This window comes from Puma concolor, chromosome B2 (genome assembly GCF_028749965.1).
Source record: "Puma concolor isolate L17-30 chromosome B2, mPumCon1.1.hap2, whole genome shotgun sequence".
NCBI classification, from domain to species: Eukaryota; Metazoa; Chordata; class Mammalia; order Carnivora; family Felidae; genus Puma; species Puma concolor.
In genome coordinates, this window is record NC_141671.1 from 145,883,084 (window position 1) to 145,907,547 (window position 24,464).

At 45.4% G+C, this 24,464-nt stretch overlaps 2 protein-coding genes, 1 long non-coding RNA gene and 1 other non-coding gene across 5 annotated transcripts in view; 1 reads left to right on the forward strand and 3 right to left on the reverse strand.

Moving 5' to 3' along the window:
• On the reverse strand, positions 1-5,097 carry LOC147581349 (uncharacterized). The gene is made up of 2 exons (XR_015251699.1): positions 3,978-5,097; positions 1-1,401 (listed from the first exon to the last, which is right to left on the reverse strand). It is a non-coding gene; the product is annotated as an uncharacterized LOC147581349 (long non-coding RNA).
• Positions 5,086-21,322, forward strand: ACAT2 (acetyl-CoA acetyltransferase 2). 2 transcript variants are annotated; one of them, XM_086708273.1, is made up of 9 exons: positions 5,086-5,242; positions 5,844-5,978; positions 9,119-9,300; positions 10,741-10,858; positions 17,781-17,924; positions 18,778-18,900; positions 19,473-19,627; positions 20,184-20,294; positions 20,922-21,322. In XM_086708273.1, the coding sequence occupies exons 1-9, from the start codon at positions 5,188-5,190 to the stop codon at positions 21,090-21,092; spliced, it is 1,194 nt and encodes a 397-aa protein (XP_086564399.1). In that variant the 5' UTR covers positions 5,086-5,187; the 3' UTR covers positions 21,093-21,322. The 2 variants fall into 2 exon arrangements, with proteins under 2 accessions (XP_086564399.1, XP_086564398.1); XM_086708272.1 differs by lacking the exon at positions 5,086-5,242 and adding an exon at positions 5,542-5,757.
• Positions 21,227-24,464, reverse strand: part of TCP1 (t-complex 1) — an 11,504-nt gene continuing 8,266 nt past the window's right edge. Inside the window, exons 8-12 of the mRNA XM_025926168.2 lie at positions 23,531-23,706; positions 23,041-23,164; positions 22,542-22,734; positions 22,025-22,188; positions 21,227-21,532 (exon numbers count right to left, since the gene is read on the reverse strand). Of these exons, the coding sequence (XP_025781953.2) occupies positions 21,316-21,532; positions 22,025-22,188; positions 22,542-22,734; positions 23,041-23,164; positions 23,531-23,706 (874 nt within the window). The 3' untranslated portion in view covers positions 21,227-21,315. The remainder of the gene's footprint in view (positions 21,533-22,024; positions 22,189-22,541; positions 22,735-23,040; positions 23,165-23,530; positions 23,707-24,464) is intronic.
• Positions 22,851-22,982, reverse strand: LOC112863007 (small nucleolar RNA SNORA20). Its single transcript, XR_003223848.1, has one exon. It is a non-coding gene; the product is annotated as a small nucleolar RNA SNORA20 (small nucleolar RNA).

A 24,464-nucleotide genomic window follows, 5' to 3' on the forward strand; every position in this document is an offset into this window, starting at 1 on the left:
AATTTTATAACTAAATTTAATATAGAACGGTTATATGTCATTACCAATTTTCAAGTTTCTGATGCATCTGTGTTCGGCAGAGAGAACTTGGGATTTGCAAAGTCAGTATTTTTCATTTTGGGGATTGGATGCTGTATTTGCTGGTATGACTATGATAAGAGAGGTGATAAGTCTTAATCCAGTTCAGAGCATGGCCTGGCCTCTGGAACTAACGGGTTTGAATCCTGGCTTTACCACTTACTACCTGCTTCAAGACTTGGGAAAACTGCATTCTCTTTCCGTGGCTCAATTTTTGCCTGTAAGTTAAATGAGCTAGGGGCACCTGGGTGGCTCAGTCGGTTAAGCGTCCAACTTCGGCTCAGGTCATGATCTCACGGTTCGTGAGTTCGAGCCCTGCGTCGGGCTCTGGGCTGACAGCTCCGAGCCTGGAGCCCGCTTCAGATTCTGTGTCTCCCTCTGCCTCTCCACTGCTTGCACTCTGTCTCTCACAAGGTCTCAAAAATAAACATTAAAAAAAAATTTTTTTTAAAACAGCTAATACACGTAAAGTGCTTACAGTGGTGCCAAGTACATGGTGCCTTCTCAGTAAATGTTAGTCCTAAGTTCTCGAAGTTCCAGTTCTGATGACAGACCGTTTCCCTTGATGAGGTTATTTCAAATATAAATTTGTATTTGGATCGTTCCCACTGAAAGAGAAAAGATCATAGCTTACACTAAGTGTGTAAGGTCTTGGGTGTAAAGGTGAAAAGCTGCCTGTGTTTGCTTCCTGTTAAAAGTGTCTTCCTTCTCTTTAAGTGGGATAAGTGGGAGTACTGAAGCGTTTTTTTAGACAACCTCCAGTAATGGAGAATCCGCCATTTGGCAAAAACTCGAGTACTGCCAAAGAAGGTTAATTGTAAGTGCAGTCAACTTGGATAAAGCTGAAGGTTAGTAAAGTTTTGATGTCTCTACTTTAGCATCACTCTGAAGAGAATTGTACTGTGAAGATAGCAAAAAGTGCCTGAACGTTTTTTTGATACCTGTTGAGTACTTACATGCCAGAAACTGACAATTTTTTTAATCTGCATTTTTATCATCACCCCTATGAGAAGAGGCAACTGGTCATTTTACAGAACAAGAAATGGGGTTTGAAAGGGTTAAGTGGTCACCCAAGGATTGGTAGGTATTAGATCTGCCCCGTAGGGCGCTGTCATCGAAGCTTCCTGGGCAATACCCACCTCCAAAGCTAGGAGCAGAAGTTTGTCTGATTCCTAAAGCCTGGGCTTGGGGCTGTGTCATCCTGCTAGTCCTCTTGGGTGGGAGAAGGAGCTGTGCTTGAGCGGAGGGTGATGGTTCCCAAGTGGTCAGGCTGCTGTGTCAGGTATGTAGGAGCAGGCAACAACCACAGGACCCAGCAATGCACTGATGGTGAAAATACAAATTATAAAGATTTGTAGTATGTAGTTGAAGACACTGGCTGAAGTAAGAGGGTTTCATTAAGAAGTCTTTTAGAAGTGGCTAACATGTCTTTTGAAGGTGATACCAGTTTGTGGACAAGAGGAACGAAAACATTTCGCAAAGGTCTGGCATTGTTGGAAGTGTACCAGTTGCCACCTGCTCACAGAAGTTTCCGTGGACACTGCTGCTGGGAGAACAGAAATGTCACAGTGCTTGGTACAGAGGGCTCACTTCCTTCTCTTGGCCTTGGCTGCAGTTGACAAAACTGACCACTCCAGTTTCTGGGACATTTCTGCAAACATCATGCGAAGGCATTCTTTCTCTCAGATACTCCTTATTTCTCATTCGTAGCAGTTTGTCCTCTAGACCAGTCTTTACCCCCCTGCTCTTCTCTGACGACACTTTCTTAGGAGTTCATTTATCCCTGTGGTCATAATGAACCCTTCTCACAATCCTGGATAATGTCATCACCTTTGGTCTGGAGCCACCATGGAGGAGTTGTGCCGAGAAAGAATTGAGTCACCCCTGTTGCAGAGTGCACGGCAAATGAGCTGTGGCCAATCTGCAGTGGTGGTTCACTGCCCCCTTCAGACCAACTGGGGAGCTTGCTACAGGGGAGGTTTGGGGGTTCTGCCCTCTAGCTTAAATCTGGCCTGCACTCCTGCAACCCTCTTTGTGAAACATCATCAAGAATGGCTTCAAGGCCCCTTCAGGAGAAACTGGCTGAGGAGCGCTGCTGTAGCAGTGGTCCCTCGCTCACACGTGGAGATTATGGTGGCTACCCACCCATTCCTCACCAGCCCAGGTAGCGTATGATCCTTGATCTAGATGCAATTTTTAAAATGATTCTCTTGCTCTCCTTTTGCCTATTCATTATTCTTAGTTCCTATCCTGGTCCATGCAAAGCTCTGAGTAGAGCTTGATGCGCAACTATAATGAGGACTCCCCTGAAAACAGGTGCTGTGTGGCGCCTCAACAGAAGCAAGCAATTACCCTCTCAATTTTTGCTCTTAACTTGGTTCTTGATAGAGCCTTCAGGTGGGAAACAGCTGGATACATTCCTTGCATCCAGAAGAATATATTCATATTCATTCACATGTGTTAGGCACGGGACATAAAGAATCTATTCACTCATATAGAATGCCTGTAATGTGTTAGGACCTGTGCATAAAGCAATATAACAAGATGATCTGTAAAGCTTATGTAGTCTAGTACAGGCGACAGATGAAACTAGGAGTTTTAACATCTGGTAAGAAGATAAGTTAGGTAGATGATGTCAAGGGGCACCAAATGCTAGGAAAGATAGGAAAGGTTCCTGAAAGAAGTGATGTCTACATGGAGTGCTCCTCCCCAGTAGGTGGGTTAACAAAAGATAGGTGCACTGCTAATTGAGATTTTCAATAGAGAAGAAACAATAAAGGCTGGAAGAGGTAGATATTATCATGAGTTTGGTTTAGATGTGTTAAATTTGATGGGCTTATATGAGCTTTTAATGGAGAGGGCATCTGCTCAGGAGACAACTAGGTTAGAGAGAGAGATTTCACTATGGTCCGCTTATGGTAGTAACTGAAGCCACGGGAGTGACTGGCATTACCCAGAGTGCTAGTGCAAAGTCATAGCCTCAGGGGAATATATTAAGGGGCGGTCAAAGTAAGTCCACAAAGGAGACTGGGTAGCCAGAGATGTAAGAAGACACTGGGATAGAACAGAGTATGAAGCCAAGGGACAGGCTCCATACATTTCTTGGACTCACATGTTTGAGGACAGGGAACACATTTCAGACAGGAGGATCTTAGATTTGCTGCTGAGTTCTTAGGGAGGACTGCTGATTCCATCATGATTCCAGACTAAGGATTTCTCCCGAAGGAAACGGTGTTATCCAAGCTTTTCCTACCTTACCTGTGGGGTCTGTGCTCCAGCTATTTTCTTCTCTGGTTCGTTTGGCCCACTTACATACCTTTGCAAGGCCTTAATGTAGATTCCCAGGATCTAAGAAGTATTTCATCTACTTGAAAACTCTTCAGGATTCTCCAGGCTTGGCAGCAGTTTCCCTTCCACAACATTGTGACAAAGTCCTCTTGCCCCCTTGTTCTCAACAGGCTGCACTACTTCCCTAGAAACCCCTTTCCTTCCTGCCATATTTAGGTTGTTTCTCTTTGATTCCTCAAACTTCTAAAAAAAAAAAAAAAAAAAAAAAGCCTTCCTACTAGAAATTCAGCTTGGGTAAACTCAGCTTGGTTCCAAGAAACAGTTAAGAAGTCATGTCCCTATAAATGTTCCACTTGAGGTGTTGAGAGCTAGATGACCTTTCGTGAAAATAGTGAAGCAAACGCTTTATAAACCATAAACGTAGCTACATAAAGTAGTATGAAGAAATTAATCAATAAGCAAAAGGTAGGAGGGAACGTTACAAAGAAATAACCATGAGGTTCCTTAATGGGTGATTACACAAAGGAACATTTTTAGAATTAGGTAAAGCCGAGAAACATAGATGACGCACGCTGCGAGGAAATTGCTAACACATATAATGCCACGCTTGCCACAATAAAGCGGCCAGTCGAACACACTGTTGTCTGTGTCCATTTGTTATTTCGCAGACGCCATCCTTCGGGAACCCCTACTGGGGCTGGACCCCCGGCACTCACACCCCTGCGATGGAGTTACAAGCTCCACCCACTGAGCCAACCAGGTGCTCCAGTTATTATTCAAATATTTGTTTGAGTCTCCATATTTGTGGCTGACTCTAATCTCTATGGGGTCTTACGCAACCTTTGAGGGTTTGCTAAAGCTTTTGGACAATATCATGAAAATTCATGAATACTTATTAGGTAAGTATTAAGTAGCTAGGGTGGATCCGGCGCTGCTCTGAGTGCTAGAGAGAAGACAAAGCAAGACCCCTCTCTGGGAGACTAGAATGCGGGGTGTGTCCAGGAGAAAAGCGCCAGACTAGAGGCTGAAAAGTGACCAGAGGGGCCAGGTATTAAGGTTCCTAGATAGCTTTAGAAAAATTCTGAGCTTTGCCCAGTCGGAGCTGGGAAGTGGCAAAGGGTTTGTGTTTCACAAGAGTGACCCAGCTTGCTACATGCACCCATTTTCAGATTCTGCCTGTCAACTGAAACGAAATCCTTTGGACGTGTGGGGCATTAAGACACCCCTGACACAGACTTCCTCACGCATTCAGCGCCGGGGCTGATCTCCACCCCGCACGAGAGCACGGAGAAGGGTTTGCACGGAGAACCAAGTTAAACCCCCAGTGATAATTATTGGCGCCTAGTTCGGAGAGGAACTGTAGAAGCCACGAGAGCAAAAGCACACAACAGAACCGCCCGCAGGTCGGCAGCTGGCAGGATTCGCGCCCACATTCTCGCCACCGGGATTCGAGTCCTGAGCGAACGTGGGGTACTATTCTGTCACCCCCACTTTTCACGGACTCGCCAAACACGCCTCCCGCCCCCAAATCAAAGACGTCAAGACAAACTACAACACTGGGGTGTTCAGGTAAGGGTCCGAGGCGGTGGTGATGCGTGTCTGGCTCCAGGGCCCGCGGTCCCGCCCGCTGTCCGGGTCCCCAGCGGCCTAGCCCTCCCGCGCGCCAGCCGTCGCGCCTGCGCATTGGCGCCCGCGGATCGGTGGGCGGGTCTGCCTGCGGCTCCGCCCCCTGGAGCGGCCTGTCAGCGGCCGAGCAAGGCTTTGCCTCACTCGCCTGCAGCTCCGGGCCCTCAGCAGCACGAGAGGTTGTGGTGCGGCAGGATGAGTGCAGGTTCCGACCCCGTGGTGATCGTCTCGGCGGCGCGGACCGTTATAGGTAAGTGGCCGGCGGCGGCTAAGCCGCGGGGACTCCGGGATCCCTGGGACACCCTGGACTTTGCACCTCGCCCTTCCCGGCCGACCACCCGGCAGCCCCGCCCCGTCCTCGCCAGGTGATGCCCACTCCTCTTCGCGTGCTCTGATTGGATCCCCGGGTAGAACCACCGTGCCGCCTGACTCTCCCATTGGATGGCGAGGGTGGGCGCTCTCTCCCGAGTCCTCTGATTGGCCAGCTCCAGGAGGAGCCATGTCAGCCCTTTGGCCACAGGGGCGGGGTTGACGGGTGGTCAGAGCAGGGTCGCGGCGGTGAATGGAGGTTTAGTGAGAATTGCCGTCCCGCGCTTAGCGCTGTGGACATTTCAAAGCCCTTGGGCGCGTGGGACCGTCGACCCCTTTTGTTAGGGAAGCGTGGGCCGCGCCCATCTGCCAGCGCTTGGGGAATGGATGCGCAGGCTTCCCGCGCGTCCGCGGCTTCCCGATGCTCTGGCAGCGTTCCGCGCGAGTCTCGCCTGGGTGAGAGTCACACACGCTCCGCTCTGTACCCTCACGAGCCGCGCTGGACGCCCTCCTCATCGCCCCCGCCTGCCCTTCTGCCCTAGGCTCCTTCAATGGTGCATTGTCCACCGTCCCTGTCCACGACCTGGGCTCAACGGTCATCAAAGAAGTCCTGAAGAGGGCCGCTGTGGCTCCCGAAGAGGTGTCAGAGGTCATATTTGGACACGTTTTGACAGCAGGTAACTCCTCAGAGACCCCGGCTGAGGTCAGGTTTATTGGAAGCAACCCATCAACACGTCCTCCCATCCCCGCTCCCGAAGTTGAAGTTCTTCACTCCAGAGATGTGCCCACGGCGTTCCCGCTGTGGGACTTCTTCCTGTCGGCCCTCTGGCAAGCCCCTTCCAGTTTAACACTCCTAGACTTTCATCTGCGTGTCCGGATGAGCCTAGACTAGACCACCGTCCCCCACTGCCTTTTCATGCTGTAGACCCAGGGCCAGCCTCACGCATCCGAGAGTATGCACGGCCCCCCATAGTCCCCAGAAATGTACACATTCAGTACAAAAGTGTGAATTCCTCCTTTGCGTCTCGCACTGTGCTACCTGCTGGGGATAGGGCAGAGGTAAGGGCCTTGCGCCCCGCGGTAGGCTCCCTTCCAAGCTGGCCAGGTAGGTTGCACTTCCTGCTCCTCACGGGGGGTGTCTCACTCCCTGGGAATAGGTGAGTCACCAGAGTGCTCCTGTCTCCCTTCTGGTTCCCACTGTCTACGGACTGGTGATCACTGGCCATTCCTACTTATTAATAACCAGATTCATGTTCACTCGGTAGCATAAATTCCAATTATCACTAGTGGTAACTGGTAATGCTCACTTACAGCCAACTTTTGTCCTTACCCTGTCTGAGACCTGGCCCTTTTTTTTTTTTTTTTTTTTTTTTTTTTGGTGTTTCTTAATTTATAGTTTTGTAGTTCCTCTTCCTAATTCTCCTTTCTCAAATTGTCCCTGCGGGCCTACCACTTTCCCTTGACTCTCCAAGGGCTTTAAAATAGGTGAGTAACACTCTCAGACTGGCAGCCTTCAGCCCACATCCTCCTTCCTTCCCGGACCCACGATTCAGACTTAATTCAGTTGCCATACGGTACTCCATGTTGGTTTCTCTGTTCTCTCTTCCACGCTTCTTTTCTATAGTATCTTTGCAAATTAAAATACAAAGAATAGCGATGTTTATCGAGGGCCTGCTGAGTGCTGGGCTTTAAAGCACTGTGCTTACTGCTTTCATTGCTTTATTTAATCCCGTCAGTAAGTCTGTTGAATCGTATTCTCTCCATTTTCGAAATGAGTGAATGAGATTTTGAAAGGTCAAGTCACTTATCCACAGGCACAGTTGCAGATGGAGCTAGCATTCGAACCTTCATCTGTCCTACTTCTTAAGCCTAGACACCCTCCATAACCCTATAAAAATGTTTAGCTGATCACCTGCTGTGCACTGGGCACTGTTTTTTTTTCAGCTAGGGATAAGTAGTGTTCATATCAGATAGAAATCCTCATTCTCATGGAGCTCACGTTCTGCTAACTGCTAGACTATTAATTATGTTTAGCACTCATTTCTTACCTTTTTTTTTTTTTTTTTTTTTTTACATTTTGTAACGTTTTTATTCATTTTTGAGAGACAGAACGTGAGCGGGGAGGGGCAGAGAGAGGGAGACACAAGATCCAAAGCAGGCTGCAGGTTCTGAGCTGTCAGCACAGAGCATGACACAGGGCTCAAACTTACTGCGAGATCATGACCGGAGCCAAAGTTGGACACTTAACCGACTGAGCCACCCAGGCGCCCTGCGCTCATTTCTTACCTTGAAGATGGAGGTTATGGATAAACACATAACATCTTTATGAAGGAATCATTTACTTAAATGCATTTGTAACTCACTGTAGCTTAAAAAGCAGGAGCTTCAAATAATATTTTCTTCTTTATTAACTAGTATGCTGAGTTCAATTTAGAGGTATTTTGATTCTGTCATTTGACCAATTTTTCCTATATATGTTTTTAGTTTCAAGGCTACCAGTCTAATCCCAGAGAAAGAGCATTGTGATGAATATAATCTCTAAATTTTTGTCCATGAGCTATTGGCGAGTTTTTTCCAATAAACTCACTGAGGAAAGGTGCTAGGTATGGGTCTATCTGAAATTTGCAATAGAGTGACCACTGTACAAACATTGATCCTTTGGTAATAGGCACTGGGTACTGAGCATATTTGAAACTTTCAACTCCATTCCCTTCCTTTTTTTTTTTTTTTAATTTTTTTTTTTTAACGTTTATTTATTTTTGAGACAGAGAGAGACAGAGCATGATTGGGGGAGGGTCAGAGAGAGAGGGAGACACAGAATCTGAAACAGGCTCCAGGTTCTGAGCTGTCAGCACAGAGCCCGACGCGGGGCTCGAACCCACGAACTGTGAGATCGTGACCTGAGCTGAAGTCGGATGCTTAGCCGACTGAGCCACCCAGGCGCCCCTCAACTCCATTCCCTTCTGTGCTACTTTATGTATGTGATGTATTTCTTTCGGTTCCCTGAAGGAACAGTTCCCACAGTTGAATTATGCAAGGGTATTTGTCAGTTCTGATTTTGCACATGTCTTGTTACATAACCAGTTAACCATGTGTGATGAATATCAAGCAAAGAAAGAAATACTTCTTATCAGAGGTTTTCCTCTTTAAGTAACCCTCTTACTGTGCCAGGTGTCTTGAAGCCATGATCATGGAAGCACATGGCCCTAGTTAGAAACATGGATGATGCCCAAGTTCTGCCCTGTGTTTATGGGGGAGTGTGTGCTGGGGCACCTGGGTGGCTCCCCAGTCGGTTAAGCATCCGACTCTTGATTTCGGCTCAGGTCATGATCTCATGGTTTGTGAGATCGAGCCCTGACTCCAGCTTTGTGCCGACAGTGCAGAGCCTGCTTGGGATTCATTCTCTCTCTCTCTCTCTCTCTCTCTCTCTCTCTCTCTCTCTCAATCTCTCTCTCTCTCCCCCTGCCCATCCCCCACTCACACTGTCTCTGTCTCTCTCAAATAAATAAACTTTTTTTAAAAAAATAAGGGAATGTGTGCTTATTCATACCCTGTTGAAAGATCAAGAAGAATGTTTCCTTCTTAAGATATTAATCTTTTCCTTGTGGAAGAGGAAACTTATATCCCTAAAATATAGAACAGCACAAGATAATTCATATTCAAGAGCTAGATTGTGGTAAGGATAGAGTGTATACAGGCCTTTTTCTGTCTGGCTGGGAGCGTGGCTTGTTTCAGCTCGGCTGGGAAGTGACAGGAGCCCAGTGAAACATTTTGTTTCTCTTTGATTGCTGAGAAGTCTCTGTGTTCCCTCTTCCAGGTTGTGGGCAGAATCCCGTTCGACAAGCCAGTATGGGTGCAGGAATCCCTTACTCTGTTCCAGCGTGGAGCTGCCAGATGGTCTGTGGGTCAGGCCTCAAAGCCGTATGCCTTGCAGCCCAGTCAATAGGGACAGGAGACTCTAATATTGTGGTTGCAGGAGGCATGGAAAGCATGAGCAAGGTGAGGCCTCTGAAGAAACAACTCTTGCTGACCTCTCACTAATAAACTCATTTTGCCATAGCAGAGTAACCTGATGCATAGCAGAGCTGAGACCAAACAGTAAACAAAGTAAAACTGGATTCAACCTTGATCCCTATGTGGATGTTAATTATTCTTCCAAGCTGGGGGAGAAATCCAGGTTGTAGAAAAATCCTGTCAACCAGTGTGATCGGAACAGAATTCATTTTTTTTTTTCCTAAAATGTTACCAAAGTATAAAGTGTGTCCCAAAGTTAACTTGTTACATTAGTTGGCTGATATCCTTGGTCTTAAATTTCTTTCTCATTGTATGGAAACGTAACAAACAGATGTTTGCACTTATTGTCCTGTGCTTGACAAGAAGGACCCCAGGGACCAAGGGACTAAATTTTGTTGACCGTTTGGAGACATCGAATGTGGAAAAGAGGACCACTGAGTGGTACCCTTCTCAAATAGGTTTGCTCGGCAGAATTTCTTTCCCCAAGGCCCATCCCTCAAATTGGCATGGGAGTGAAAAGAAAAAAGTATATCACCAGCTTCCTACAGGCAGTTTAGGGTCTGACCTGGGGATCCCCTAGACAGGGCCAAATCAGCCCAGGAGGAGGTAAGTTGAAGGTAGTGAACATGATCAGAGTGATTCCGAGGGGACCATGCTAATATCTGTGTAGTACTTTATGAGGTTTGTAGCTTTTATACATATAGTCACAACAGCCCTTATAGGGTAGATGGTATCATTCCCAATCCACAGGTCAGGAAACTGAGGCCCAGAGCCAGGATTCAAATATCAATTTTCTGACTCCCAAGTTTTTCCATTCTATCTTAGCTGCTATTGAGTTGGTAGGAGTTAAGAGGACCCACACCCAGAAAGCTCTCCCCATTAATTAGGCCTCCTTATTGTTCTGACTGTAGGCATTATGTCTTGTATCAAAATGAGTAACACACAGCGTGATCACTTATGCCGTTAGATTAGCTCCTCATTTAACAGATAACTAGTTGTCTGCTTTGGATTCTGTGTCTCCCTCTCTCTCTGCCCCTTCCCCACTCATGCTCTGTCTCTCTCTGTCTCAGAAATAAATAAACATTAAAAAAAAAAAATTTAAAAAAAACCCAGATAACTAGTTGCCTCTTCGGAAAGACTAAATGGAGTTTTTAAGGACACAGGACACAGAATGGATAGATTTGGTGGTAAATGGAAATAGGTAGGTAGGAGACTAACAGCTTCTCAAGAGTGGGTAGGATAGAATTGTGTGCTGATTCCAGGGGTCTTCAAGCCCTGGGTGGGAGGAGGATGGGCCGACTGGGGAGAAGGATCACCGGGGGGACTAGGCGAAGACTGGGGAGCCACTGGATAGTTTTGAGTGGGATCCTAAGGAGAGGACTAGTTATAGCCAATCCTAAGTCCACTTGTATTTCTTGTTTCCAGGCTCCTCACTTGGTTCATTTGAGGGCAGGAGTCAAGATGGGGGAAATGCCACTGATGGACAGCATACTCTGTGACGGGCTTACCGATGCATTTCACAACTACCATATGGGCATTACGGGTAAGACAGACACAGCTGAAGACAGACTAACTGTAAAAAGGTGTCCAAAAGGTCATGTCATAGTCAGCTCTGCAGGTGCTTTCCTCTTTAAGGTCAGGGACCATGTCCTCATCATTTTGTATCACTGATGGCAGGGCTAGTTCCACTCGGGTGAGCCCAACTGAGGAAACAGCCTGTCTCTCCTCTGTGACTCCTTGATTATGGCGGGATGTTACAGGTGGGTGGGACTTCAGAGCTCTGATCAACCTCCCATTTCACCATATGAACAGACCAGGGCCCCAAACGGTGGTTTTGTGGCAGAGGTGGTATCAGAGGTGAGCAGGTACTCCTGGCACCTCACACCGCACTCTTTGCACCATATGACCTGGTTTTCATTAGGCGTCTGCGGTTCAGGTTTACTGGCCAGGCAACTGGAAGGTCAACAGAACTGCTGTCTTGAGTCATGAGAAAGTGGGGGAAAGAGCAAGATTCTAAGCAGAGGGAACAGTGTGTCTAAAGGCAAGGAGGGAGGGGCGTGGAGACGTGGGGAGCAGAGAGAAGCTGAGGCATCTTGTTACTGCAAGCGAGGGCGGCCGCGGGGAAGGCTGGAGAGTGTGGCCAGACTGCGGGAGGCTGTGTTCCCTAACAGGGTGTTATCATAGTGTCCAGGCCGGAATTTCTCCAAGTGTGATATTCCAGCTGTGTCAACATCACCAGAGGCCGTCAAGCCTTGTCTGAGGTGTTCTGGGCTGAATTGTGACCTTCCAAAACTCATATGTTGAAGCCCTAACCCCCAGGACCTCAGAATGTGACTGTGTTTGGGAGTTGGGGCCTTTTAAGGAGTAATCAAGTTAAAATAAGGCCTTTAGCGTGGTCCCTAATCCAATCAAACTGGCATCCTTAGAAGAAGAGGAAGAAATACTAGACATGGCAGCGTAGAAGAAAGACCATGTGAGGATACAGTGAGAAAGTGGCCAAGGAGAGAGGCCTCAGGAGAAAACAGACCTGTCAACATCTTCATCTTGGCCTTCTATTCTCCAGAAGTATGTAAAATAAATTTCTTTTGCTTAAAAAAAAAAAAAAAGAAAAAGTCTCAGGCCATGATGTAGGCATTAGTAAAGACTAGACCTCCTAATATAGACAAACAGAAAACTGGTCAAAACATATCAAGCAACTGTTTTCAAATATTAGCCAACAATCATGTAAGACTGAGATTCTTTTTTTTTCCTCCTAATTTGGGCCTTTTTTCATGAGGACCTTCCAGAACCTTCTGTATTACCACTTGGGGCTCAGCCCCCATTGCTCCACACCTTAGCCTCTTGCAAGCTCCTGGCAGGGATGGTGTTGGGAACAAACCAAATTGTTTGGAAACAAATCCTCCCCCTTCTCTCCAGCTTTAGATAAATGCTGTCACTCTGGGAAAGGTCCTGCATCTTGTCCACAGTGGCTCAGGCATTTCCAGTGCGGTCGGCCCCAGCAGTAGGTGGGGGATAGGGGCAGTTGCCAGGAACTGCCATTTCCTACTGGCTGTTGTCCCTTCCTTGCTGGTACCACTCCCTGATGGCTTGTTCTAACAGGGGTAGATGTATTCCTTCCACACAGAGCAGCACCAGGGGCCTTCCCCATGCAGCCTTCATCTGATGCCTGTCAGCTCTTTCCTCCCTCAGCCTGGGGAAACCCTCCCTTCTAGATTTATGTAGAGGAACATGTTGTTCCTCTCCTTCTGGTGCTTGAGTTCCCCAAAGACAAGGTACAGGAAGGAAGTTCACCTGGGCTTGGAATGGCTCTACCAACTTGGTATGGACCAGGATCCGGAGCTCTCAGATCCACACTGAGCCTTCACAGTAGATCAAGATTGAGGCATGTCTTAGAGGCATGGCCTGCCGAATGTTCTCAGCGTGCCCCCATCGGGAACTTGGCTAGCACTGACCAGGGAAGGTGATAGATCCCGAGTTTGGGCATCATCCCAAATAGTTCAGATGGATTTTTGAAGATTCCTGTCAGGGCATCGTGGCACCTTCTTTCTGCCCTGCGTGATCCTGTGACGAGGGAGGGGTGGGTTACCAGGAGCACCTTGCTTTCTCCCCAAGGCAGTTTCTTGCCCTGCCTCTGGGGTCCTCTCCCTGAAGGGCTGCTCTCGGGCTCCCCTAGACGAGAGCAGGGGACTCACCCACCCTGCAGCCAGCCGTGGTGCCAGTGCCCACACCAGTGCCACCTCTACTTTGGCTGCAGTCTGTCACAAGACTGAGATTCTTGAAAGAAGGGAAAACCCCACTGTCCCTGACTTTCTGCCTGGAGGAATAGTGGCCACTGAACTAGGGAGGCAGAGGTCAGAGTTTGGTGCTGCTGAGATGGCTAGATTTTGTGGGGCAGAGTACTAGAGAGAAGGGAGCTAGAAAAGGAGCCCCGGAAGTCTCCATAAGGGTCTCCTCAACACTTTGGTCAAATACTCAGATGTATGTGTGCAGGGCAACACCTGCTGGAAACAGCTGCTAGAGAGTTGTGAACTGGGAGACTCAGGAGTTCGGACCAGCCAGAGCAGAAACTTTACTGAACCCCCTGGACACTCCCTTGACATCTCAGAAAGGTCAAAGTTTAGGGTAGGGCTCTAGCCCCAGAGTAAGGACTACTCTAGACCCAAACTAATAAGCTTAAAAATCAAACTTCAAAAGGATCCGTATGATCTGCCAGCATGTTAATGGGAATGAAACTCATTACCCTTGCTTAAAGATCATAAAATGCATATGTTCAACAGTATAGCGACTGTAATGTCCAGCATGCAATAAGAAATTTCTAGGCATTCACAGAAATAGGAAAATGTTAGCCCATAACAGTAGAAAAAACGGTCAATAGAATCTGATCCCTACAATGACAGATACTGGAATCAGCAGACAAGGATTTTAAAGGTGCTGTTTTGCCCGGGTTTACGGGCATAAAGGAAAACACGACTGAGGAACATGTAAGGGAAACCTTAGCAGTAGAAGGGAAAATACGCACAAAGAAGTAGATGAAAATTAGAACTGTGAAGCCCACACTCTGAAATGAGAAACCCACCGGATAGCCTAATGAAAAACTGGAGACGGAAGAGAGGGTCAGAGAATTTAAGGATAGAGTAATACACACGACCTGAAGAACACAGAGAAAAAGATTGAGAAAAGAATGAATAGAGCCTCAGGGATCTGTGGAACAAAGTAAACTGGACTCACGTGCATGGAATAGGAATCTTGGAAGAAAGAGAATGGAGGCAGAAACATTACTGAAGAAACAATAGGTGAAAATTTCCCAAATTTTGTGAGAAACAAAATTCGAACACCAAGAAAGACAAAGAGTTGCATTTCGGCAAGCTAGTAAAACTACCAAAAAAGAAAGGATAAAAATACAGAAATTGGGGCCCTTGAGTGGCTCAGTTAGTTAAGCATCTGACTCTTGATTTTGGCTCGGGTCACAATCCCAGGGTCGTGGGGTTGTGCCCCATGTCGGGTTCCACACTGAGCACGGAACCTGCTTAAGATTCTGTCTCTGACCCAGACTTGTGGTAATTTTCAACAAAGGTTCCAGTGTAATGAAATGGGGAAAGGAAAACCTTTACAGTGAGTGGTGCGGGAATAAGAGGGTCCACAAGCAACTGGGAAAAGATGACCCTCAGCTCCTACCTCACACTGTATACAGATACTCATTTGAGATGAATCACGGATCTAAAGATAAAAACCAAAGAAGTCAACATAGAATAGCTTGTAAACCTGGGGGTAAGACAAGACTCAGAAGGCAATAAACTTAGAAGATAAATTAGATAAATTAGATTTCAAAAATTAAAACTTACCATCACTGAAGGCACTATTAAGAAAGTAAGTCACCAATTAGGAGAAAATATTCATGATACATATAAGAATTCCTATAATAATAATAATAAAAAGACAACCAATTGAAAAATGAGCTAAAGGGGCACCTGGGTGGCTCAGTCGGTTAAGCTTCCAACTCTTGATTTCAGCTTGGGTCATGATCTCATGGTTTGTGGGTTCAAGCCCCACATGGCGCTCTGTGCTGACAGTGCGGAACCTGCTTGGGATTCTCTCTCTCTCTCTGCTCCTCCCCTGCTCTCTCTCTCTCTCTCTCTCTCTCTCTCTCTCAAAATAAATAAATAAAATTTAAAGAAAGAAAAATGAGCTAAAGATTAGGCACAAATTTCACAAAGGAAGATAGATGAATGGCCAGTCAGTGCAAAAAAAGTATTCATCATTACTTCAGGGAATGCAAATTAAAACCACAATCAGATGCTGTTCTACACCCCCAGAATGATGAAGATTAAAATGACTGGATATTGGCAAGGATGTGAACTAGAACTCTGATACATTGCAGCCATAAAGTGGTACAACTACTTTGGAAAAAATTTGGCAGTTTCTTTACTAAAGACACATGAAAACATCGATCACTAAAAGCTTTGCACAAAGAAGTTCATAGCAGCTTTATTCATAAGAGCCAAGACCTAGAAATGGTTCAGGTATCCATCAACAGGAGAATGCATAACAACCACTCAGCAGTAAGAAGGAACAAACAGCAATAACCTCAACAATATGACAATGCTGAGAACAGACACTGAGTTGCATTTATGGTGACAGAAATCAGAATATTACTTGCTTCAAGGAGGGGGAGATGGGTAAGAGGCATGTGAGAGCTCTCTGGGGTGATGGAAATATTACATATTCAGGAGATATGGTTGCCTGCATTTGTCAAAACTCGTTGAACTATACACTTAAGATTTGTGTATTTCACTCTGTGTAAGTTTTACCTAATCAAAGAAAAAAGAACTGTAAACAAATATCGAGCTCTAGTTATTGGGTTTGCTTTCTCCCCAGTGGTGTGGGATAGCAAGTTCTGAAACCACCTTGTGTATATTCTAGATTTGAGCAAATGAGTGACTATATTGAGGATAATGGGAGCCAGGCTTCTCACTATTGTAGGAGGGAGTCCACGAAGGGAAAGGGCGAAGCGTGCGCTGGTGGTGTTAGGTTACACTCAGAGAATGCAAGGTATCACCATGAATGTGTATACATTTGCAAATCGTATGTGTATGTAAGTTCCTAATGAACCGGCACAGGAACAATGACATGCCAGTAATAGTGAGCAGTCCTAACACCCGGATCTTTATTTCTAAATGCCTTCTCCACTAAGGAGAACTAAGGAACTAAGGTTCCTTTGAGAAGTGTCCACGGTAGGACAAAAGTGCTAAAAAAAAAAATAAAGTTTTTCTCCGGCGCTGTCTGCGGAGGTGGCAGCGCCCTACTTGGCATCATGGCTGCCTTCAGATCTCTGGTGAAACCCAGGAATGTGACCAAGGAGTTCATCTGGTACCAGTTAAACTAGCATGTTAAAATTAAGTGCGACTGGTAGAAACCCAGAGGCAATGACAATGGGGTGCCCAGAAGATTCAAGGGCCGAATGTCCATGCCCAGAATTGGTTACGGCAGCAACAAGAAAACAAAGCACATGCTGCCCATTGGCTTCTGGATGTTCCTAGGCCACAAGATCAAGAAGCTTGAGGTGCTGCTTGATGTGCAACAAATCTTACTGTGCAGAGACTGCTCACAGTGTCTCCTCCAAGAACCGCAGAGTCACTGTGGAAAGAGCAGTCCTACTGTCCACCAGAGTCCCCAGTTCCAATGCCGGGCTGCACAGCAAAGAAAGTGAATACACAGCTTATGTGCACATTGTATTTGTGTTAGTAAAACCATAAAACTACCAAAAAACAAAAAATGAAGAAGTGCTTAGAGCACACGGGGACATGTCAGAAGGGCTCAGGAACCAGCTTAGAGGACGCCCACTGCCCGAATCTGGAACAATTTGAACATCAGAATAAATAATGGTAGTTATGGGTTATGTAACTTATTAAATGAAGGAAAAATATTTGAGTTCATACTGATGTCAGCATGATACATGGAGGGAAGGAAAACACCAGTTAACATGTACACAAGGAAGGTTGGAGTTGGAAAATCATGAATGCGAAAAGTAGCAGGTGAAATTTGATGAGGAAGAAGTATTTTTTCGCAACCTCAAAATAACTTCCCATAAATTACTGATAAGTTATAAACGGAAAAGTAGTAACTTTACCGTGTAGAGAGGCTTGAACCAAGTGATGAAAGCTAACGGCACCTGAGGTGAACTAATACCACAGGCATCCTGATAAGATTCACTGAGATCATATCCGTGGTATGCCTGCTTTTCTGCAAAATCTTAATCTAATCTTGAGGAAACATCAAACCTAAATTGGAAGACGTTCGATAAAAGAACTGGCCTCTGCTCTTCAAAAAATCCAGGTTAAGAAACACGAAGATAGTATGAGAAACTATTTCAAATAAAAAGAAACTGAGGAGCTGTTTCACTATTAAGTGTAACACAGTGTGTGATCCCTGAACTGAGCATCTAAATTTAGCTACAGAGGACATCATTGGGACAATAGGTGAAACTTGAATCTGGACCACGAATTAGATCATAGTATTGTATCAATGTTAAATTTCCTGATCTTGGTAACTGTGTTTATGTAAGAAAATGGCCATTTGGGGGAAATATACAAGGAAATTAAAATTGAGGGATAAAGAGGCAGGATTATAAATTTTTCTCAAATGGTTCAGAGAGAATGATAAAGTAAGTGGGGCAAAAAAAATATAAAACAGTTGGTGAATCGGCATAAAGGAAATTTCTGAAAGTTTAAAATTATATAGAAGGGAAAAGAGAGGACAGGAACAAAGAAAATGGCTTCTAAGATTTACTGCAACGTTTCCAAATTCATTGCCACTGTGAGGCAAGATGGCCACAGAACACTGTCGCAGCCCATCGGTGAGGCTGCTTGTACTCGGCGCTCCGTGCTTGTTTACATGTGAAAAACTTGAGCTACGGAGAGCCAGTTCCTGAAAATGTTTCTTTTGCTTTATTATTTTTTCTTTCACAGCTGAAAATGTAGCCAAAAAATGGCAAGTGAGTAGAGAAGATCAGGACAAGTTTGCAGTTTTGTCCCAGAACAGGACAGAGAGTGCACAGAAAGCTGGCTATTTTGACAAAGAGATTATACCAGTTTTTGTGTCTTCTAGAAAAGGTGAGTATCTGGATCATAATGATTTAAACAGCAGCATGCCTATTTATAGGTAAGAGTAATACTCCACAAAATAATATATAGGAATGTTTATAAATTGTGTCTTTCAGGTTGCAAAGAAAAGATTGATCTTGGATACGTCTTAGATGGCGGGGCTGGGCGGGGCGGTGGGGGCATGTTTGTGGGGCGTGGAAGGGTTAAGAACATAGGCAGCTGTGTTAGCACTGGACCCTCTTGGTCCCAGAGTGTCCACACTGTTCTGTAGATACAGCTGGTTTCATGTGAGAAACTGGAGCGTTGGCTCATGGTTATTAGAAGGCAACAGCTGACCTTTTGTCCCTACAGGCTAATTCTCCTCGGAAGTGAACATTCGTTATTTTCTGTATGTTTTTGTTTACATATCATACATCTTGAGGGTGGATCTTTTTGGGTCACTTTGCTATTATCTGATATGGCGTGCTCTAGTCAAGGGGCTATTACTGGTAACTGTTCCGTTCCCCATAACTGATGTCACTTATGTCCAAGCCTCATAGCTTTGACGCTCCCGGGTCCAGGCGGTTGTAACCAGACAAGTCCTACGCCCACACCTTAACTTTTCGCACAAGGAACTGCCCTCCTCAGAAAGGGCCGTGCATATGGAAAACACTCAAAATGTCTCATGAGGACACTGCTTATAAAATGTTCGAACACACACTTTTTTTATTAGTGTGTACTTTCCTCTTGGAATAAAAGTATTTTTGATGAGCCTTCCTTCCAAGTATGAATCTTCATGCATCATGTCTCAGGACTCCACCATTCCTAGCACGCCAACTGCCATCTCTGTGGTAATCTTGGGGAATTGATTTTCCTTGTTCAGGTCTTACCGAAGTGAAAACAGATGAGTTTCCTCGCCATGGGACCAACATAGAAGCCGTATCTAACTTGAAGCCTTACTTTCTCAAAGATGGAACAGGAACAGTCACCCCAGCTAATGCTTCAGGTCAGATTTGCCAAAGGGCAGTTGGGGGAAAACCGTCTTCTGCTAGGCCCCACCAACTTAATGCCTTCTTCGTTTCAATTATTTTTTTGTATACAAATGATCCTAAAACCTTTAGTTGCTCTAAGGGAAAATCTAGTTTCTCTGTATTTGATCATTACTAAGTGTTTACATTTTTGACTTAATGTATATGTGAAAGAATGGATTTGACTCCCTGACATCCTCACTAGACACAGGCGAAAAAGCAAATTAGGGAACCCCAGAATTTACTACCTCTGTGCTTTTCCAAAACCAGCAACTCCCAGTACCTCCCATGAAATGAAGACTATTTCTTCCATTTCTTTTCTTACCCTCCCCTCCCCCAGCTTTCCTCAGTTAGAACATTCTGTGGTCAATTATGTCATATTCATATTACCAAACTTACCATTGCCAATTACATTGTAAATAGGAATTACAGCCAATGAATTTGCCAAGATGTATTAAGAATAATTTAACACGTCTTCACGTGTCAGAAAGTAGACACAGGCATGTAACTCAATGAGCATCTCAAAACTCCAGACTTTCATATTTTACAGGAATAAATGATGGTGCTGCCGCTGTGGTTCTTATGAAGAAGTCAGAGGCCGACAATCGAGGGCTTACACCTTTAGCACAGATAGTTTCCTGGTCACAAGTAGGTGTGGAGCCTTCCATTATGGGGACAGGACCAATTCCGGCGATAAAGCAAGCTGTGAGTCTAGTTCTGAATGTTAGCACCTGTCCTTTGCTTTGTTGGTTGAACGAACCTCTTTGGGACCAGACCAACACCCTGTAATTCCGTTATTCTGTCCTCTGTAAACCTTGGCTCAGATCCTCTCCAAAATGTCAAGATCAAGCCTGGTTTTGTTTTCCTTTTTATTCTTATCAGATCTCATTTTCCCTTTAATGGAATTCCTCCCTAGCCTTATGCAAGCATATTCCTGCAGCTCTACCTCTAGTCCACCACAAAGAGCAGCCGAGAACATTTGGGTCATATGCCTTTTAGGGGTAACTGATAATCCCCTAGATCATGTCACCTACGTGTAACCCGTTACTGCTTCAAAACTTTAACTTTAGAATCTCCAAGGGATGTTTGATCCTTCATGTTTTGGAACTGGTGTCACCGAGGCAAAATGTGGTACCACTAGGCCCCTGCTGGAACATCCCAGAAGAGATCCTTCAGTATCAGTCTATTCTTTTGAGTATCTACAATGAAGGAAGGCTCCACCTGAGTGTTCAGACCTCTATTCCATTCATCTTTCCTTCAGGTTGCAAAAGCAGGTTGGTCACTGGAGGATGTGGACATATTTGAAATCAATGAAGCCTTTGCAGCCCTGTCTGTTGCAGTAGCTAAAGAACTTGGATTAAACACAGAGAAGGTAAACCCGAGCAAGCAGTCGTGGGGATAGCTCACAAGTGAACTCTCACAATGCAATTTTAAGATTGCAAACAGCAAAACCCACGTACAGTTGTTCCACAGTATCCCTGGTATTGGCCAACCGGCCAATAACTAACTTGTGGGTGGATCCTGGGTAAGTGCCTGCTAGGGCTGGGGAGTTCTTTTATTGCTTCCCGAGGCAAAAACCCTGGACTGTGTATTAGTTTACTTCTAACACCAACAGAGCATTGACTCTTCTAAACTAGTGAGATAGGGTGGATGTCACAGGGGTATAAACAGTATACCTGAACAGTAAAAATGAAAGTGGAATTTGAAAGGATAGTTTACTGGTGTCATGTTAAAAGGGTGAAGATAATTTATGATTTTTAGCCCTGGGGCACCTGGGTGGTTTCAGTAGGTTAAGCCTCAGACTTGATTTGGGCTCAGGTCATGAAATCACGGTTGTGGGATCAAGCCTGGAGTCAGGCTCCACACCCAGCCTGCTTGGGTTTCTCTCTCCCTCTTGGCCCCTCCCCCCCTCACATGTTCTAAATAACTATTAAAAAAACCCCACAAAACTTTTTACCCTATGTCCACAGAATAACGGTATATATTTTTCCCCCCTTAGGTCAACATTCAAGGAGGGGCGATAGCCTTGGGCCACCCTCTTGGAGCATCTGGCTGTCGGATTCTTGTTACCCTGTTACACACAATGGAGCGAAAGGGTGGACATCGTGGTGTGGCTGCCCTATGCATTGGGGGTGGGATGGGAATAGCAATGTGTGTTCAGAGAGGATGAAATTGCTTAATGAATCATGCCGAAACTAAACTGAAACCTCATCTCTTCTTATGCTAACAAGGTACTAAATTGTAATATGTGAAATCAGAGGACCAAAGTGAGGATGGAAACCATCTTTCGTAAGAACCCAAGGCTTGACAGCTTGTTATTTTTATTAATGTGTAATACTCAAGATAACAAGATAACTGCGTCTAACATTGTTATAAATAAAAGAGAAATGAGATCAGTCATCAAGGGCTCCCGAGTGAACGGCATCTTCATAACCTCCATGCTTATCATCTTTGCTTTCTGGGTGTAATTTGATAAGATCATCAATTCGAAGAATGGTAATTGCAGCTTCTGTTGCAAATTTCAAACTCTTAACTTTCACTATGGTTGGTTCAAATACTCCTGCTTGTTTGTTGTCTCGGGGTTTACCATTGACCAAATCAAGACCAATCCTGCAAAAAAAAAAAACAAACAAAAAAAAACCAACCAAAAAACCATTAAGTGATTTCTTACATAATGCACACCTATCCCATCTCATCTCTTTAAGAGATGAATGGCTTCGCCATTCAAATGTTAATCTTGGGGATTGTAGGGACCTCAGGATAGATCCCTTAAGACTACAGTAGTTGACTGTAAGTAACAAAATAAGTACCGAGTCATAGAAAAGCTTAGATAGATACTGGGCTCCCAACATCATTCAGTATCTTAAACAGGGGCTCCTCAAGAAGATACGGATGACCCAAAAATAATCCCCTGGCCTCTGTGGGACCTTTGTGCAGGTGTAGTGACTGTCCAGAGAAGCAGGGAGAGGCTGGGACTCTGAGCTGTTAACTAAAATACACCAATGCTAATCACTAGTCATCATCTTTTATCGGTTTAAAACAAAGCTAAAGTGCCATACACGATACACAGATGATCGTGAAAAAGGGAAATTGTATGCTTACCATTTTAGATTTTTGCGTTCTGGGTTGACTTGAGCCTCATTATGGAAAGCTCTTAACTTTGCAACCAGATCTGTGGAGTCTTGGGCAGCATTCACGGCCAGTGTGTTAGGAATAACAAGAAGAGACCTTGCAAACTCCGCAATAGCAAGCTGCTCCCGAGACCCCTGAGAAGAAAGACAGCGAAGGGTCTTAAGACCCACAGCGGCAGCAGAGGACCGAGAAGAGTATATGTACTTTTGAACGTTTATCTTATTTTAAAAGAGAAAGCGTGCGCTACCTGGGGAGGGGCAGAGCGAGTGAGAGAACCCCAAGCGGGCTTCGGGAGTCAACACAGAGCCCGAGGCAGCGCTCGTCTCCACAAGTCGGGAGATCATGACCTGAGCTAAAATCTACATGCCGACGCTCCACGGACCAAGCCACCCAGGGGCCCCATCAGGGAAGGTGCATCCACAAAAAGCCAAAGATGGTGCCCCCCCTGCCCTTCTTGAAAAGAAAGCACAATTCTACGTGTTCTCACCATGCTGGTTGCGTAGTTTTCGAGGTATATGGAAAGCGCCGCTTCTACAGCACCTCCGCCAGGAACCACAGATTTGGACTCCAAGACTCTCTTCACCACACAAAGAGCATCATGTAAAGAGCGCTCCATCTCATCGCACATGAAATCATTCGCCCCACGTAAGATAACTGATGCAGACGTACGAGCCTTAGTGCTATTTAAAAAAGTAAAGTGAAATTCTTAATATATTTTCATAGACGTCTACAAAGAAACCCACCGTAAGCACCTCGACTGGAAATCCTGCTCACGTGGTTCACCCAGACACAGAGGCAGTGTCTGGACCGCGCAGAAGAGATGAAATGGTTACTCCATCTCGTGGTAGCGCACGGCCTACTATTGTTCTCTCCCACGCGTATAACTGCTCTGATCACTGAAAGACTAGAGCAGCAAATCAATGGGAAGGCGATCTGTTCCCTTACTAATAAAACCCGTGCAGCTTGATTGAGAAAGCAGCTCTTACTTTTTGATCAAGATCAGTTCGTCATCACAAATTCTCTCCTGTACCACCTCTTCTGCTTGTCCCAACATTGAAGCTTCGAAAGTTTCTTCTCCTTCCAAATTGGCCAGGGTTGACAAGATAGTCGCTATGAAGATGATGACAAAGATCTGTAAACACTTTTCCCATGAACACTTTCATATGCTGTCCCAAATTCAGAAACATTTATGATAAGAGCAACGTATAGACAGGCATCAGATAAACCACTGTCCTTTCAGCCTAACACGGAACCATGACCTTCTGAGGTCAACACATTCAGTAAGTTAAAGAGCTTTTCCAGTAACGTGGAAAATGGCTCTATGAGACGTATTTGTAGCATAAGGCATTAAAGGAGTAAGATGTAAAAAAACCACTGCTTCTGAAACTGCTTAGTGATAACATTCCAACGTAAAGAGACACTATCTCATATACGGTAACGTGACGCGCCGCAGTTGGGAGCGAGCAGAGGACTTACCTCCAGAAGCTTTAGCGATGCGTTTCAGGTCCCTTTTTAAAACTCTTCGAACTGCCATAGCACCTGTCTCCACAAAATACTTCAGACACATGTCGTCAATTCCACCGGTGGTTAGAATAACGTTGGCACCAGTTGCCAGGATCTTCTGAATCCGCTCCTTGGTGATATCAGATTCTCTACAGAGATGAAGCATTTGGGTAATAACCCAAAGTTATCTTCTGTGTGGTTAATCTAGTTCCAATTTCCATTAAATACTTCACGTAAAATAACTGCAGATTAAATTACATCAAACACTCTTTCCCTTCTGTGACCAAAATTTAAATCAACTTACAGAAAAGTCCAAGAAATTAAAATTACCACTTAGTTCTCCCCCACCCCAATGTGAGTTCCTGAGAACCAAGGAATGGCATCCCTGCCTTTAAGGATCTGGCAGGGAAACACTGTCAACCATACCCTGGAAAAGCATTAGCTACAACGGAACGCAGAGATGATTGGGAAGCAACATGCAGCCTGCCAGGTGAGGCAAGGAAAGCATGAAGGTCTGGAGTCAAGAGGAGTCCAGAGTAGAAGTGACTAGTAGGAACAGGGGCGCCTGGGTAGCTCAGTTGGTTGAGCATCGGACTTTGGTTCAGGTCATGATCTCGCATTCAAACGTTCAAAAAGGTACACATCTGGCTCTGTGCTGACAGCTCAGAGTCTGGACCCTGCTTCAGATTCTGTGTCTCCTCTCTCTCTGCCCCTTCCCCACTCATGCTCTGTCTCTGTCTCTCAAAATGAACAAACTTTTGGGGCGCCTGGGTGGCTCAGTCGGTTGAGCGTCCGACTCTGGCTCAGGTCGTGATCTCGTGGTCCGGGAGTTCAAGTCCTGCGTCGGGCTCTGTGCCAACAGCTCGGAGGCTGGAGCCTGTTTCGGATTCTGTGTCTCCCTCTCTCT